This window comes from Podarcis gaigeae (genome assembly GCF_964106915.1).
Source record: "Podarcis gaigeae genome assembly, chromosome: 7".
NCBI lineage: Eukaryota > Metazoa > Chordata > Lepidosauria > Squamata > Lacertidae > Podarcis > Podarcis gaigeae.
The window spans coordinates 39,057,238-39,074,452 of record NC_139683.1 but is presented as its reverse complement, the minus strand read 5'-3'; the positions used below and the strand labels follow the sequence as shown (position 1 = coordinate 39,074,452).

General features: G+C 40.7%; 2 protein-coding genes and 1 long non-coding RNA gene across 4 annotated transcripts in view; 1 reads left to right on the top strand and 2 right to left on the bottom strand.

Annotated features, from left to right (window-relative positions):
- TCEA1 (transcription elongation factor A1) overlaps nucleotides 1-698 on the bottom strand; it is a 23,843-nt gene extending 23,145 nt beyond the window's left edge. For both annotated transcript variants that reach the window (XM_083748029.1, XM_083748030.1), the window contains exon 1: nucleotides 353-698. In XM_083748029.1, coding sequence (XP_083604155.1) covers nucleotides 353-421 — 69 coding nt within the window. In that variant the 5' untranslated portion in view covers nucleotides 422-698. The remainder of the gene's footprint in view (nucleotides 1-352) is intronic.
- LOC310848763 lies at nucleotides 308-4,802 on the top strand. The gene is made up of 2 exons (XR_014566596.1): nucleotides 308-1,329; nucleotides 1,399-4,802. It is a non-coding gene; the product is annotated as an uncharacterized lncRNA (long non-coding RNA).
- LYPLA1 (lysophospholipase 1) lies at nucleotides 2,394-17,215 on the bottom strand. The gene is made up of 9 exons (XM_083748081.1): nucleotides 17,081-17,215; nucleotides 14,693-14,724; nucleotides 13,241-13,306; nucleotides 11,555-11,602; nucleotides 9,819-9,889; nucleotides 7,973-8,046; nucleotides 6,724-6,825; nucleotides 5,996-6,172; nucleotides 2,394-5,160 (listed from the first exon to the last, which is right to left on the bottom strand). The coding sequence occupies exons 1-9, from the start codon at nucleotides 17,147-17,149 to the stop codon at nucleotides 5,107-5,109; spliced, it is 693 nt and encodes a 230-aa protein (XP_083604207.1). The 5' UTR covers nucleotides 17,150-17,215; the 3' UTR covers nucleotides 2,394-5,106.

Here is a 17,215-nt window from a genome sequence, read left to right as displayed (position 1 = left end):
GTACAGTGTCGTCACCAGTCGAGAGAGCCCCCCAGAGGAACGGCTCCATCTGCCACACTGGCACGAGGGCGAAGCGAGGTGCTTCCTTCCTCTCCCCCACCCACATTCCGAAAAGTGACAGTTGAGGCCTCACAAAAGAGGATCCACGCGCGAAATATGCCGCCCCTCAGGAAAAGAAAAAGGCGGGCGCCCAGCTGAGCGCGAGGCGCAGCTGATTGGTCGAGCGGACATTCAAGCCGAGCGCGCGAGGGGCTCGGTGGAACCCCCCCCCCCCCGCTCGCTCTCGTTCTCTCTCTCTCACACACATACATACACACACCGGCACCCGGTCCCTCCCGGCTCATCGCCTCACCGCGTTCTTTTTCTGCACCATCTTGTCCATCTTCTTCGCGATGCGAATGATCTCATCCTCGGCGCTCATGGCGACTGCCCGCGGCGCCTACGCTCCACGACGCGGGTGATGGGGAGCGAAGTTCAGCCGCCGCCGCCGCGAATGCCTAACGCTGCCTAGGCTGCTGCTGTTACTGCTCCGCAGTGACTCCGGCGCCAGCAAAGATGGAGCCGCCAACCCACAGCCCGGGCCGCTCACAGCACATAAACCGGCCTGACCCAGAAGCGACAGCTCGGCAGCCGCGGCGCCAGGCTGCGCTCATCAAGCCTAGCCAGGCGGTGCTCGGGAAAGCCGAAAACATCGATGGAGGGGAGGGGAAGGTGGAGCTTCACCGAAGCTCAAAAGCTGCGCCCGCCCAGCGGAAATGGAGGGACGCTGTGGGGCTGCTGCTGCTGCGCTTGGAAGAAAATGTCGCTTCTCCATCAGAGTTGGGATCAGGAGAGACTGGCTGAGGAGGAACCGCAGGAGAAGTAGATTTAAAGCACACACCACCCCAAGAATCTGGGGAGCTGCAGTTTGCTAATGGCGCTGGGAACTGTAGCTCGGCGAGGAGGAAACTACAGTTCCCGTTGCTTTTATTTTTGGGGTGTGTGGGGGAGGAATGCCTTTCAGATGTAAACTACATGGTGTGTACGCATCCCTTGCCTTATGAGGCGCCCTAATGGTACTTGATCGGGGTGGGGGTCTTACCCAGTTATAAGGCACAGAGGGTGGGTGGCCTGTAAGCGGAAAGAGGGCGGGTGTGGGATGCGGGAAGGTTTCTTCAGCTCAAAGTCGATTTTTTGATATATTTCGCCCCCGCCATTTACTGGATATCGTATTTCCTATCGTCAGTTAAAAATTATGCTATGCGGTTCATTATGCGCTGCCTAAGCATGCAGGACACCATAGCAAAGGCTTTCGGGGCAGTGAGTAAGAGTTGTTCTTGGACCAAGACAGTTTGTTACAAGTAGCCTGTGCTCTGGTGACCTAGCAACTGGATTATTGCTGCAGAGTACGGCTCTCAGGTTGTTAACTTTGGGGCAGCCAAATGAGATTTAGCACCAGTAGCACAAGTATCTTAAAAGGTCCGTTTTAAGCTGCTGCTTGTTTTATAAAGTCCTAAACGACTTGGGACCAAAATACTTGCAAGAACATTTCTACTAATAGTTATTTCTGAAGTCTACATTATTATTACTCAGACATCAACTGACATTTTTATTTTACCCAAACTTTTATTGCTTAAAAAATAATTGTTAAAAAAATAAATACTAAGCCTTTAGCAGACCACCCTGGATGGGAGAAGCAGGTTTGCCACTTTGGGGTGCTCCTGGATTCATCACTATCACTGGAGGCTCAGACGGTTTTGGTGACTAGGCGTGCCTTTTTCAGCTCCAGCTGGTTTGCCACCTATTATTCCTTTTGGACGGAGATTATTTGGCCACTGTACTCCATGTTCTGCCAACTTCCAGATTGTATTAGTGCAGTGAAGATGACGCAGAAACTTCAGTAGGTCCAAAATGCAGCAGCCAGATTGCAGACTGAGGTTCCATTTAGGTCTGATTTAACCCATTCTAAAACAGTTGCACTGGTTGCCTTCATTTCCAGGTGCAATTCAAGATGCTCACATTGGTGTTTAAAGCCCTAATATCTGAAAGACCACCTGCTTTTAATATTAAACTTCTCTATTGTAGCATCAGTTATCTCCCTACAAACACTGTGTCCCTTTGCAAGCAGTTAAAATATCTTTCTGTTTATTTGCTGACTCTTACTGCAAGATTTATTTTTTATTCTTGCTGCTGTTGTTCCTGAAATTACTACTATTTAGATAGTTAACTGTATGGATTTCAATGGGGGGGGGGGGTTATACACATATATATTGCAAATGGCTTTGAGATTTATAAATGAAAGATAATATCAGGTCCTTTTAAAGGATGAAATATTCCCTTCTCCATCTTTTGCTTTACTTTACATATATAAAGTCTGCAGCCTTTACTCTGCTATCAAGAAATGGTTCATGTACTGGTTGTCCAGAGTTTATTTCACAGTAACAGAAAGGTTACAATTTTCAATTACAAGAAAGCCATTTCAACAAGACTTATTTCTATAAACAAATATAAAATCAAGATGTTACCTTAACTGTGTATTTCTACAACTCAGGGAAAAAGAAAGCCAAATTAAATTTGTTTATAAAATATCCCAGCCTAAACATATGGCTTTATTAACATCCTATACAATACATTCTTAAAACTATATTCATTTTGAATGTCAATAGCACCTATTTATAAAAAGATGCATTTTGCAGTTTAATGAAGTGCAATACACCTCACTAAGGCAAACATTTAATTAACAGATCTAGAATAACAAGTTAGAGTACTGTACTCCTTCAGCAATTCACTGCATTGACATTGTACAATACTTAAGGGAAAAATAAAGGCTACATCCTATCAGGGTAAAATGAAGCCATTGTTTTTTCCTTTGATGCAGCATTTATGCTGTAATATACATACAATATAATTAATATTTATCAGCAAGTTGGCAATTAAGTATTTCATCTAATACTGGATATCAAATTTTGATTTGACAAAATGTTACATGTCTATAATTTCAAAGTGAACTAAATGTGTATCTTATTGGAGTACTACCATTTTTATTTCAGTAGTTTACACAAGTTGATAAAACATGAATCTAGTCTAGTAAATCAAAACATCTATTTTCACTATTGCTTAATAGAACATACTTTTTAGCAGACCAACTTCTGTTAAAGCAAGGATCTGAAAAAAATTCACACATTGCCAGAAAAATGACAGATTGCCTTCTGCTGCAAGCTATAATTTATATTGAAAACTATTCTCCAGTATAAACAGGACAAGCACTCAGGAGAGTCACACTGGTTTCATATTGAAATCCTGTGCACACCAGCTCTTGCAGAGGTCCTCAGCACTGAAATATCTTGGAAAGAAGGCTGAGTACAGAAGCATTCACTACTGTTTAAGGGCTGAATTCTATTCAGCAGAATTAAGTGGTAAAGCTGTTCCTGAAATGCATTGTATGCAATGTAGAAATCCATTTCTACAAATAGAAAGGTGGCATGTTTCAGTTCTTCATTCAAACTCTCCCCTAGCACACAGCAAGTTAGAGAGACTGCTAAGAACAGTCAAACCTATTATTCTTTCATTTGAAATCTGAACTTGTGCAGACCAGGAACCACTTTACTGCCTAATTCTGTTGGTATATAGATGGCCCTGAGGCTACAGAAAGTCCAGCAAGGCTCAAGGAATGTGATATACAAAGCTAGATAGGAGAAGTACTTACAGTCACATTACAAACATCCTTGGAACACTGTAACATCTGTAACTTAATAAATGCTTGTCTTCGTGCACATATGACTGTGTTGGATTGTATTCCTACGCTTGGATTATATGCATAAAGAAGAGAGATAATAGAAGAAACCCCAGAAGCTGTAATTTCAACATCATTAAGAATAAGATATGTATCAGCAATGTAATGCCAAGACAGTTAGCAAAATAGTGGAACTTCAGTGATGGCCTGGAAGAGAGGGGAAATTTGCAAACTTTTCTACATATTTATGATTTGCACTACCACCAAATCTGCAATACTGCTTCTGAATACATTACATGAAAATTTTTGAAGCTGGCTATACAAGTTACTTAGGAAGCTTCAAATTTTATTTGTATATGTATAGATTAAAATGCAATAAGGTTTGGCAGGTTGAGCAAGGGAGAATATTTTATTTCTCAAATATTTACCATAACTTTAGGACGTGAGGGAGATACTAGTCTGACAAAGACTTGAAGTCTGAAACATTTTAAAACAAAAAAGTCACACTGTTGTGCTAAGTGTGCAAAGAAAAATGAGTCCAATGACTTTTCTAGAGCCACTTGGCTATTACATCCGTGGTTGTACCACAGCACATTCCTGCTTTTGCTATAGAAGAAAGCAATTTACAATAAATTGTTCATAAAATATATTCTTTTACTTTTAATTAAGAAATTTTACAAGGCTACTTAAGAGGATTTGGGAGCTTAAGTTTTGCAACACTTTAAGAGAGCTTATGCTAGGAATTCAATGTATTAAAGATTTATATCAAAATCATATTAAGTACAGTTGAGTTGGAATCTGACTTAGAGATCAGGTGCTTTAAGTTTTCACAGTAGCCTGACGCACAGGGAGGTGATAATACTGTATTTCATCAATGTGCAGGAATAATTAAAGACTGGGCAATAGTCTTCCCTTGCTCATGCAATAATATTGATTAAACGTGATCTTTAAGTATATATACTTATCCTACCACTGCATGCTTACTCAGTTTTACATACTGCATATTGTATGTATAATACATTAATGCCAATTTTGCAAGCAGTAATGAAACAGGTCTGGAACATAAACTGTTCTCATTTAAACAATTATTTTAAAGAAGAGGTATTCAGTTATCAAGAGACAAATGTAAATTTGGAACAATCAAGCATGGAGGAGTATACCTAATTATATTCTAACATGCTTTTCCTCTGCCTTGCATCTACACTGCGGCCAGTGAAGTTTGAGCGGCCAGTGAAGTAAGAGCATTACTTCTCAAAGTTATGTGATCTATTCATTGCAATACAGTTAACACTGTAGGCACAGAAATACTTTAGAAATGGCTGCATGAAAAGAAAGAATTTAGTACAGGTGACAACTGCTGCTGGTGCATTTAACAAAAGGTTTCTCACATAGTTTCAGTCAATTGGAGGTAGTTGCTTGTCAATAAACTGCTTCACATCCATCATTTCCTGTTAAGGGATAAAAAACAGTGATCTGGTTTAATTACGCATATTGCAGGAATCAATACACAATAAAACCAAGCATATGGCTGGATTCCTTACAATGCAAAGTCATTCTTAGCCTGGAAAGCATTGATTCTTTTCCATTCAACCAAACTTAAAACACGAACTGTCATTTTCCGGTACTAAAAAAGAAAGTCCCACATACAGTCAGCCTGCCATTGTATCCGCACCGTTTTGGACCAAGAGTCTTTCCAAACTGAGTGTTGTGACACGTTAGTGTGTTGGCTGCAGTGTGTAGATGTGTCACGCAAACACTCCTCAAGCTTCTTCCAGGGCTGGAAGTGGTTAGTTTACCCTCCGGTAATCAGTAAAAAACTGATTTACTGTGTTGCAAAATGATGCATGTCTAAAAAGTGTGTCACCAACATGAAAATTTTGGAAAGCTTTGCTCTAGCCTGTGAGCCCCATTGAACTTACTGGGACTTATTTCTGAGTACAGATTTATGACTGCATTGCATATAATGTCAGCAGGTTCCATGCTAGGGAAGTTAGAATTATGTTCCAAAATACTGGATATTTAGTTGGTTCAATTCACTATACCTGAAAATGTGATATTACTTAAAAAGAGGAAGTGCAGGACAATGTTAAGTCTATTACAGTTGCATCCTATCCTTCAATTGTATCCAGTTTTTAAAATGTTTAATAACTTTCAACTAGTTCTTGAAAATAAAATTATATCGTTACAATTGTTTCAAGGCCTTATATACTAGTATGGCTTAAATGGAAAACAAAGAAACAGAACATCACTTCAGATGACATCAGTATTTTGCAGAACAATTACCTCAATACATGAGCTATGCATCATGCCCGAATAAGTTTTAAAACTTATGTTGCCAGGATTTAACATAGTCTTTAGTGTCTCAGAAGTGACAGAACCAAACATAAGCGGAACTAAAGGATCGCGGTCACCATGGCACTGGAAAATGGGAATGTCTCTGTTGACACAGTTGATAGGACCCTGTCAAAAGGCAATATGTTAGAACATTAAGAGGTGAAAGGTATGCACAACTTTTTATTTTAGCCCTCCGAGCAGTTCACCATCCCTTTCATCTCATTGTTCTATGACATAGGTTAGTCTGAGTCACAGTGGCTAGGTCAGCATCATGAAGTCAACTTTGTGGCTGGATGGGGAAAGGAATCTGGAAGGCACCCCACTGGCTAAGCCTCTCATACTAACACTTTAAGGAAAATATCCTTTTCATGTGCTGTTCTAGTGAAAGGTTCTGAAGAAACATCCAGCTGATATCACAATACCTTCTTTAGAAATGCATGAAACCTGTTTCAAGTTCTTGGGTTCATGAAATACTGTTTATATTTTTCTATAGTCAAGATCTAAGAAGAGAAATGGACCAAACAGAATGCTCTTTAACTTGCTGTAAGCTGCCTTTATCACTGACTGTGATAATTATACCTCTCTGTCATGAGAACTGAATGCAGAAATATAAATGGAAAGCTTTTTTAATATAACCAACCTCAGTTCTTTTGAATTTTAGAACAGCAGTACACTACCTGTGGAAATGAGGTCCGCAGCGGAAGCCAACAGCTGAGTGCTACAACACCCCCCAGCTTCTGATTTGTTGTGAGAGCTGTGTACAGCGATAAAGCTCCTCCCTAGTGAAACCAAAAGAGTACTCATTACTGCAATTACATATTAAAATATGAACACTGAAAATGCTGTAATTTCAGCTAGGCTTCCTTACCAACGTTTAGAAACTGGTCAAACAGCACTTCTGCATTTTTATATACTAGAATCATAAACTCATAGATCTTTACATTAATGGTTCTCAAAATACAAGGCAGACCTCCTTGAGGCAATATGTTCTCCCACTACCCCAACACTCTTCAAGTGTGTGCTGTATTTGAATCCTTCACTTCCAATCCTTGGGCTGATTGTAAAACATTTGTTTTCCTATGGGCACTTCTACAAGGACCTGGAAGGATGTTGGAGTTCAGGTGGTCCAGCTCCTTTCCTTTCATTTGGATAAGAATGAGCAAAGTGGCTGGGTTTTGGGACACTACTGAGGAGGTGCAAAGGGGTCTGTGAAACTATTTATTGTAAAACTGTATTTTAAAAATAGCAAATCTGTCTTTGTTACAGCTTGCTCTAGGCAGTCTCTGCTGTACAGCAAATGCAACCATACTAACTCCTCATGCACAAGATCCATACTTAATTAAAAATATTAGTCCTTTATGATAGCTTGAGCTGCAAGGGACCACTTCATCTCCTGAACCTCATGCTCTTAACCTAGAAATTATAACATTTACAAGCCAAGTAAAAATGATCGACACATATTCTTCAGTGGTTGCTCCACAGATTGTGCATTCCTGTATCAGAGTGCATGCCAAGATCAGAACATTCTCTAAAAGGTCTGCAAGGTATATTTCAAGCAGAACTATCAGTGCCAAGAACATATGGAACTAACTTTTATTTTTAGCATATTTTATGAGTTTGAAATTTGCTACTCAACCTGAGCTTTGAAGAAAGGTAAATAGGAGTAAGTCCCAATCCATAAAGACTCCAGGAAAACTTTATGCTGCCAAATGCTAAACAACTAGGATGAACATAGGCACAAGAAAATGTCACTAAAATGTGCTGTGGGTCTTTTGAAGGTCACGGGGGGGGGGGGGGAATGGTAAGTGGAAAAACTATCTAGATCCTATGTTATATGGTAATAATAGCAGGTGTGTCATACTATAAAAGTCACTTTCAACTTACACAGAAATAGTGCTAGATGTAAAAAAAAGTAATTGGCTTTACCTGAGAAAATCCTCCCAAAATTATTCGGTTTGAGGGTATTCCATTCCTTACTTCTTGCTCAATAAGTGCTTTCACTGCAACCATAAAAAGCGAACTGTTAATGGTCATCACAAAAAAGTAGAAAATTGACTGTCATGGAGAGAGCCACTGTGGGGCTAACAGGTAAAGATGAGAAATTTATCCAATTATCCAGCTGCAGGCATGGCTACAGATAATGCCTCTTGCTAGGCATATAAAGCCTCACCTAAAAGACTACCTCAGGACACAGTAAAACAGGCAAAGGTTTAAACTGAAATACTTTATTGTCTGTTGTACAACTTGTATACAGTGAGATTACATGATCACCCCCCACTCAGCTCTCTTAGTCTTAATTCCCCTCGTTTACTGACGCACACACACCAAACCCGAAAGTCAGTTGCCCTGTTGTTATCTTTTTATTCAGCAGCCTAACAGCCCACGGATAGAAGCTGTTCTTTACCCTGTTGGTGCGACTAATCATGCTTCTGTATCTTCTGCCCGAGGGCAGGAGATCAAGAAAGTGCCAGCCAGGGTGTGAATCATCCCTGAGAATTTTGCTCACTCTCCTGAGGCAACGTTCTTCCGCTATTTCATCCAGTGGATTCACGGGACAGCCCATAATACTCTCCTAGCAATCAGTGAAATTCTACTGATTCTTAGGTGACAAATATGACTCCATCTACCCTAAAGTTATGGTCCAAGACACCTTCAAGAGGGTGAGCCATTTTCCCATGCCTTTCCACTTTGTCTGCTTACCTGTACAGTATATACCAATTTTTAACCCAAGGCTCCCAAAGCAGTGAACTATATATATTAATACAAATAAAATATATAATAAGCGCAGTTGATTAATCAAAACGAAACTGCATAAGAATTGAGCCCCAACTATAGATCATGTAATAGGATTTGATTATGACTAGGTGGAGTGCATTGGAGGTTGCAGAAATCTCCCATTCTACTTTGGTTAGTTGTGGGAGCAAAGAAGTAATCAGAACCACCTTGTTAGGGTTTCTTCTCAAATTCAGATTAGTGGTACCTCTGGATGTGAACGGGATCCGTTCCGGAGCCCTATTCACATCCTGAAACGAACGCAACCTGTGTCCGTGGGTCGCGATTCACCGCTTCCGCGCATTACATCATTTTGAGTGTTTGCGCATGCATGAGTGGCGAAACCCGGGAATAACGCGCTCCGTTACTTCCGGGTTGCCACAGAGCGCAACCCGAAAATACTTAACCTGAAGCTACTTCAACCCAAGGTAGGACTGTACTTTAAGCTATTTGTCTGCAACCTACCTATTTGTCTGCAACATAAATGATGCAATTGCAAGCAGAAAAAGGAAGAATGAAGAGAGGTGAGAAATAGGAATAGTATTCAAAAAGTTGAGTGACATAATGGGATACAGCCCCTGGTCAAAAGAAATGTCCTGACTACAATGCCACAATGTGGCAACACCTATTCTATTAAGATTGTAGTCATTCTGTGGTTTGGATCAGAACAGGAATAGGGGCCCATTTTTCCTCAGAGGACTGAATTCTGGGCAGGCCCAAAATGTGCAGGGTGACCATACACATAGCTTTCATGCCATACACTAAAAAATTGGCTCCATTTTTCACTGTACAACACAGATGTAGTTAAATGAAGATGTAGTTAAATACCAGTTGCTGGGAAGCACAAGAAGAGAAAACACTGTTGCGCTCATGTCTTGCTTATGGGCTTCCCATAGGCATCTGGCTGGCAACTGCGAGAACAGGATGCTGGACTAGATGGGTCTGATCAAAAAAGCTCTGCTCCTGCAGTGAGCATAACATTGTTATAGATAGAACATACCATTCTCTGATGCTTGCTTAATCCCAGCTTCATCTTCCTGTGAATCTGGAGCGAGGCCAATGATATCAAACCTTAAATGAAACAATGTAGATAAATTTAGTGGGAAAGGTTTTAAAGCACTACCTGGCTTGCTTGCTTTCTTATTATTATTGCACACCCAGGAAGTGATTAAAAAAATGTAATCAATAGTATTAGCAGAATAAAGCCTTTTCTTTACACTGTAATATAAAAAGTGTGACAAAACCTTTGGTACTGAAAGTTTGTGTCTCTAAACTTTTACAGATAATCTAAGTGGTGAACTGTCATAGGTCAGATGAGGGCTTGAGATACAGCCTCTTCCAAGGAAAGCAAGCAAGGCAGCAGCTGGACAAGAACTAAAAGCTTACATGGGCTATAGCAGGTTTAGTCAATGTGTTGCTGCAGATGTTTATGGACTACAACTGCCATCATTCCTGATCTTTTGTGATGCTGGCTAGAGGTGATGGGAATTAGGCACCAACAGCACTTGAACTACACTCAACTACAGGAACAGCAGGAGTTGTATCATCAAGACAAATAAATTGAGTGAGTAAAGGTTTTAGGAGACTATGGTGTAGCAAGCTTAAAGGTTAGGTGACATAGTCAACAGTAGATTGAGATACAGAAACCTGAGGGGGAAATAGCCAGAGTATGTACAGGCATGAAAGATAGCCAAGGAAAGAAGAGGACAAATGAACAGGCATAGAAAACCTTACACAGGGTCTTAGGGATCAAAGCTGAATGCTTCTGGCAGGAAGGGATTGTTGGGGAGAAACAACTGTCTGCAAAGAATTGTGGCTGAATGAACGCAGGATGGAGATCAAGGATTTGAGGAAACGGTTCGATGGATGGAGTTGAAGAAGGGAGAGGCAAGCAAGAGGTAGGGTTAGCTATACTGGTCACTTTTTCTGGTAATACGTCTGAGCTTTTAAGCACTTTGTGAACGATTATAAAATTATATAGCTTTCTGCCACTAAATCTGTGTGTAGGGAAGAAAGCTGCCTGACATCCAGCTTTTAAAAGTCTTGGAGCTCCAATGTAGGCAATTCTTAACAGGAACATGAGCTTTGAAACAAACCGCAGATCAGATCCAAACCAGAGAAGGTTACTGTGTCTTTATGATAGGTATAAAAGGCACATTTATGATTGAAACTAAACAGCAACATGTGCTATACAGGAGGAATACAAAGCAAACTCTGAACAAGGCCATGTGTCAGTACCCAAATTCATGTGAATGAAAGGAAACACTGGCATAATGGGCAGCAATGTGTCTGACTATGTGCTCCAGGCATCCCCAACCTTTGACCCTCCAGATGTTTTGGACTACAATTCCCATCAGCCCTGACCACTGGTCCTGTTAGATAGGGATCATGGGAGTTGTAGGCCAAAACATCTGGAGGGCCCAGATAGGGGATGCCTGTGCTAGACTAAACATAGGCCTCTTCCTCTTTATGAGCTGAAGTCCAAAGAAAAGACACAACTGTGACCATAGTGCATTATATCATACATTACGTGAAATTAAGTTGACTATAGGTTCAATCAGTGTTTACTGCATCCATATCCCTTCCTCATTTTACTATGTAGTGACCAAAATCAATCTCCTCTCCTCTGTCTCCTTCAATATTCCTCCATTTGGAATAAATAACATTGTACGTTCAGGGACAGAGAATGCAACAAACCTAAAAAAATGACAAAATTCTTTCAAATCCACTACTTACCAAGAAGGCATAGCCATGTTCATGTTTAAAGAAACTGGCATAACTGGCCTGGAAATTAGGGAGAAAGATTTTTTTTAAATCAGCAAAAACATTCAAAACAATCATTTCCATGTGTTTCTGTAATATGTAAAAGGTACCATCACTAACTCCTGATAAGATCATATCACAATAGGCAGATCTCCTTAGAGAGAAACTTTGTAACTGGCCAAGACAGGAAATGAAATTTTCTGACCCTCTTACCCCTGCTCAAATACCTGTCATGTCTTGGTCAACAAATATGGTGACCCATCACAATTAGTGCTATGTGAATCATGTACATTTCTCCACCTGTGCTGACTGACCCACTGGGAGCCAATAGATCATTTCCTGGTATTTCACACATTCTGTTTCCTGTGTTCCTGTCATGAAATAAAATACATGTTATGGACCTATTCTTTCCTACCTTTTCAACCTGCCAGTTCCTAAATAAGACTAATACTGAGCATTTTTATCCAAGATTTGGGCATAAAGGGCTTTTTTCCATTCCTGAAATATTTTATCTTGGTTGGCTTACTTGGACAAGGCAGTATAATACATAACTTAGGATTCACCATGAAGATTTTGTGTGTTTGGGACCCACCTTCAGCCCCACCCCTTCATTGAAGACATACTCCTTGTTTTGCAGTTCTGTCAAGTGGTACTTCCCAGGTGGTCCCAAGCCACCATTTGGGAATCAGTGTCCTATAATAAAAAAACCGTACATACTTATAAGATACATGGCAAAGCATGGACTTAATGTGGGATATTGAAGATTCTATCACTTTAAGTCATAAGTTTAATGACTTCATTTATAGCTCATGTTCTCTTTGAAATTCATTTTTGTGTACCTGAGAATGATCAAAGCATGGTTTTTTCAGGCTCACACCTAAATTACCTTACTATTTCTTCAGTCTCTCTCTAAAGTGTCAGGCTGCACTCTGTACCACAACCTGTACAATGCCTCAAGTTATTTAAGGATATTCCACAGGAGAGGAAATTCTAATGTAATCCAGAGCCCCTGTAATGATAAAACCTAAAAATGTTTCAGAAGGAAGCCTCTAGGTGCCTGCATTTCCCTGCTACCTTGTATTTCTTATTGTTGCTGTTAGCCACTCTGTGTTCCCACTGGGAGAAAGGGTGGGGTATATGGAACCAAATAAATAATAGTACAGCTGGGGAATCTCTTGGATGCATGCTGTTGAGCCCCACAAGCAGATTTTTGCAGCCATTTGGTCATCTCAAGCAGATAGAAATTCTAGATGCAGGTAACCAAGGATTTGCCTTCTTGTCTGTAATGCTGAATGTGTGATGGAAGGAATCACCGTTCAAAGACATAACAGACAAATGAAAGGAAATCACTCAAATCACTGCTTGCTTGTTGGAAACTGCTACTCACTACTATCAAACAAGCAAGTGGTTGGAACATGAAAAATCTCCAAAAAAACAAACTATTAATCAGGGAATTAAAACTGTGCCTTTATGTTGTGTGCAATTAACTGAAATCACGGAAATATGCTTAATAGACATGAATATTTAATTTTAGGAAGAACCAAAAAGCTGAATGTATAGCAACTCCTTGTTTATCAAAGAAAACCTTCAGGCTTGGCATCTAATTTTGAAAATGGGCTTGGGGGAAGAACAGTAACAAAAAAGGATTAATATACTTACGCATGTGGGCAAATATACTTTATGTGTGGGCTTCTGATTCCAGCAAATGCTTCTGCCCACCCATGCCTATTAAAATACAGACAAAACAAAAAAAGTTTGTCATTTAAAATCTTCCAGTTCATTTAAATATACCTATCTAAAGTCATTATGTCATAATTTAGCCATCCTCTTTTTTAGTATATAAAACCAAACACTTAAAAGGAGGGTCCATTTCTATCAGGATTTTTTTAAAAAATTGATTTAATCAGATTTCCAATTCTTCAATGTTTAGATCAGTATTATTTTGCAGCTTATGCTGACTACAAGGTGAAGACTTGGATTCAGCTTCAAGACTGAAAATAAATAAGACAGTAATGTAAAGCAAAAATTATTGCTACAACCAGTTCAACTGCACACTTGTTAATTAAATATTAATTTCAAAATGTAACTTTTTGTAACTCTAAGCATCCGAAGATAGCAGTCCTGAGCGGACTTACTACAAAATAAGCCCCACTGGAACAAATAGACATTGAAGTGTATAAAATAATTACTTCTGTAGGGAGGAGGCTTTAGGGAAGCACAATGTGAAAGAAAAATATTAGAAGAGGATTCCTGTTTATTCTTTTCTAGACTAATTTACAGCCATTAACTTAAATCAGGTGACAACCTGCATGTAAGTTTAAAAGGTTACATTCCATGGCACTATTTAAACCACTAAACACCTTTCAAGGACTAAATTGATTCTAACCTGAATCTTTACACCCCAAACCATACATAGATTCCTTCCCTAGCCAGGAAAACAGGGAGAAATGAATGGTGATGGGGAGAAGCCCAGCCAACCAACCAGGGACCCTTGGAATAACAGGATCAATGTGGGGGGAGGGGGAGGATGTTATTTCTGCCACCCAAGTTGTTCCTGGAGACCTATGCTTTTCCCACCCTCCCTCTCCCTATGCAGGACGATGAAGAGATTACACTCTCCCAAGGAGAACAAAAATGAAAGTGTATATTGGGAAGTGTTGCCCAATAAACAAATTGTCATGACTGTTTAGCCATTGAGAGAAAAATACAGGATAAAACTCCTGGCCACCCTGAGCTCAAAGGTGGGGCAAGAAAGGAAGGTGGGGTGCCAAGCCAGTTCTACAGGATTAAGGCCACTCCCACTGATAATATTAACAATGCTATACTGTTGTTCCATGTGGCATGTGCAAGGGAAGTAAAATGCAGAATTTTTTAAAAAGTAATAAAACTAGTCTGAAAAATCCCAGGATATAGTAATCCTGTTCAGAAGTAATGTTATTAACATATGGAGGTTGAGCACTGCATGTACATAAGCCAGTAATAAGCTGTCATGAGGGGAGCTTATGTAGATTCGGCTGTGGTGAGAATTCAACACATAGCATATTCTCTTGTAAGTAACAAGCTGCATTTTTAAAGGCTAAGATCATATAGCAAGCTAAATATTTCACTTACCCAGTATCTCCTAATCCATGAAGAAATATGACCTAGAAGTTAACAGCACATTAATTAGACCATTTGTTTTTAAAAAAATATTACATGGTACAAAGCTATCTACAGTGAGCATGCACCTAACTCTTCAGCAACTACCCACATACTTCCATTAAATCTTGACTCCACATGTAAACAAATAAAGGGAGCTCATATGATAAGGACAGAAGAAGGATATAACTGTTGTTCTCATTCAAACACCAGAAGCCATCTATACAGTAAGGCTTCTTTGACAAGCATAAATTCACAGCTGGTTCACATATTTTTGTATTTGGAGAAGAATATGAACAGTTGGTTGACAATTCAAAGATTGCTTTTAATAACCATCTTGAAAACATATTCCATATGGCTAGAATTGGCTAGTATGGAAAGCTAGAATTCCCATAGCAGTGGAGTGCAGAGAAGTGGTTCAATTCCATTTATTTTGTATTCTATTTGCACCTTTAAGTTATAAGCAATATTTGATTGGAGGTTACTGTGTTTAATTCTTGTCTATTGGTATTTACAGTTGTCTATAGTGAAAGCATTTGTTGAAATGTATTTGGTAGTTGAACTGTGAACCACATTCACCTTGGGCACCTGCTTGAGGTTCACCTTTTTCTTTTTTCACAATGAATCCATCATGTATGTAAACAAGCCATCCAAAACTGCCTTTGCACGGCAGCTCCTCCATGCAGTAACTATCATCCTGAGTACTGAATCACCATGTTGATCAGTTCCAACCTTGTGATTATGCCCATAGCGTTCCTCTGACTTGGTGGGACTTCCAAAGAATCATGCACAGGACTGCACTGCACATATTTTAAAGATAAAAGAATTTGGGGTGGGGAAAACCAGTGCAGCAAGGCACACGTAAACTGTTCAACATACAGAGCAGTCACCTCACAGATCACTGTGTGTGGTCCCTCCTATGCAAAAGCACCTATGAGAACCAAAACCCAATTTGTATTAAAGTTTGTGTGATCCTGTTCTGGTTTGACCTTGTAGTGTGAGCTAGATAGCAAGTTTCTGAGCTGGGAGCAAAGCCAGGAAGCTCAGAACCACTTGGCAAGAAGAAACTGCATGCTGGTTGATGCTCTGGTGGTTCCATTTTTACCTCTGCCCTCAAAATAGCACTACAGAATCAAACTGGCCACTCATATGTCTTTGAAATAAATTGTTCTTGTTTCTTCCTTTCTTTCCTTATAATGAATGTTTGTTTATTTTGTCCTTTCATTGTGATGAGCCTTTCTATATTCCTTTTCCTTATAATTATTATGAGTCCTCAGGGATATAGGGCCCCACCAACCTAATTAGCAGTAGCTTGTGCTGCTCATCAAGTTATTCATTATAAATTCTCACCACCTAAGCAAATAAAATGCTTAGGTGGGACACTTCTGCATGGAAACTGACACTAAAATAACTCACTTAGTTCTACTTCGCGCTTCTGGTTATTCTGGTGCAAGTGTTCATATTCCAAACACTTTTGAAAGAGACAGCAAAAGGTGATGAAATGTTTTGTTGCAGCCAAGTCTCTCAATAAATGAGAGCATGTGCTGGCTTCCCAAAGCCTTCTCAGCAATTTATCGATTGAAGTGACATTCAGTTGCGATTTTCCCACCTGCCCACACAGGATTTGACACCGAGGCCGTGAAATACAAAGTATTTTTAATTTTAACACAAGAAATTACTACTTAGGGTCTTGCTCATAAACTTGGATTAGCACCATCTGGGGCAAGGAAAGGACCCAAGCGGCTGCACGGTCTTAATTAAGATTTTCAAGCGCAACAATGCTTTGTTCGGAAAATATTGTGAAACCTGGCGATATTCGATTCTGAGCTCGGCCAGATTTTGTTTTTCTTCCCTGAAGAGGGAGGAAGGGAAAGAGAACGCTGTTTGGTTTCTGCAAGAACTGCTTGCATAATATGCATCTTTACCATATATCAAAACTGTTGATCCACCGCGCGTCTGTTCATACTGCGTACTTAACATTCACCGCACTTAAAAGAGTAAGCCCGGCTACCTCGAGCAAAACCCAGGACTTTTACCCTACAAGGGGGCGGCGGCGGCTGAGGTGCGGCTCAAGGGCATTACCGCCCACAGGAGACAAGCGAGGGCGCCTGTCCAAAAGCCAGGCCAGGGGCAGGAGGCGAAAGGGGGGGGGGAGGTGCTTACGGCGCTGCTGTGGGCCCTCCGACTCCAAAGCAAGTCGCGCTGCGTTCCGCGGGGCTTCCTCCCAAAGAGTCAGTGAGTTTAGGAGTGCGACACCCAAGACGTCTCCCCCCCCCCGCCAGGTCAACTCTTCCCCTCCCCAATAAAGACCACCCCTTCATTACGAGAGGCGCCAGGCGCTGCCGCTCCTTCTTCACTCACCGCGGCGGTGGCCTTTCTGGCGGCCGGGACGATGGCTGGCAGCGGGGCAGACATGTTGTTGCCGCACATACACTGGACTCTCCGACCCGCAGGGTGGGCGGGGGGAGGCCGGTGAGAAACCGTCGCGGGAGGGAG

Bases quoted from the DNA above. Each gene is read 5' to 3' on its own strand.
- LYPLA1 (XM_083748081.1), bottom strand. From the start codon at position 17,149: ATGTGCGGCAACAACATGTCTGCCCCGCTGCCAGCCATCGTCCCGGCC. The intron at 9,890-11,554 runs GTAAGTAGTGGA...GTTTCATTTAAG, and splicing joins AACATGGCTATGCCTTCTTG to GTTTGATATCATTGGCCTCG. The intron at 6,826-7,972 runs GTAAAGCCAATT...TGGTTTCACTAG, and splicing joins TTTTGGGAGGATTTTCTCAG to GGAGGAGCTTTATCGCTGTA.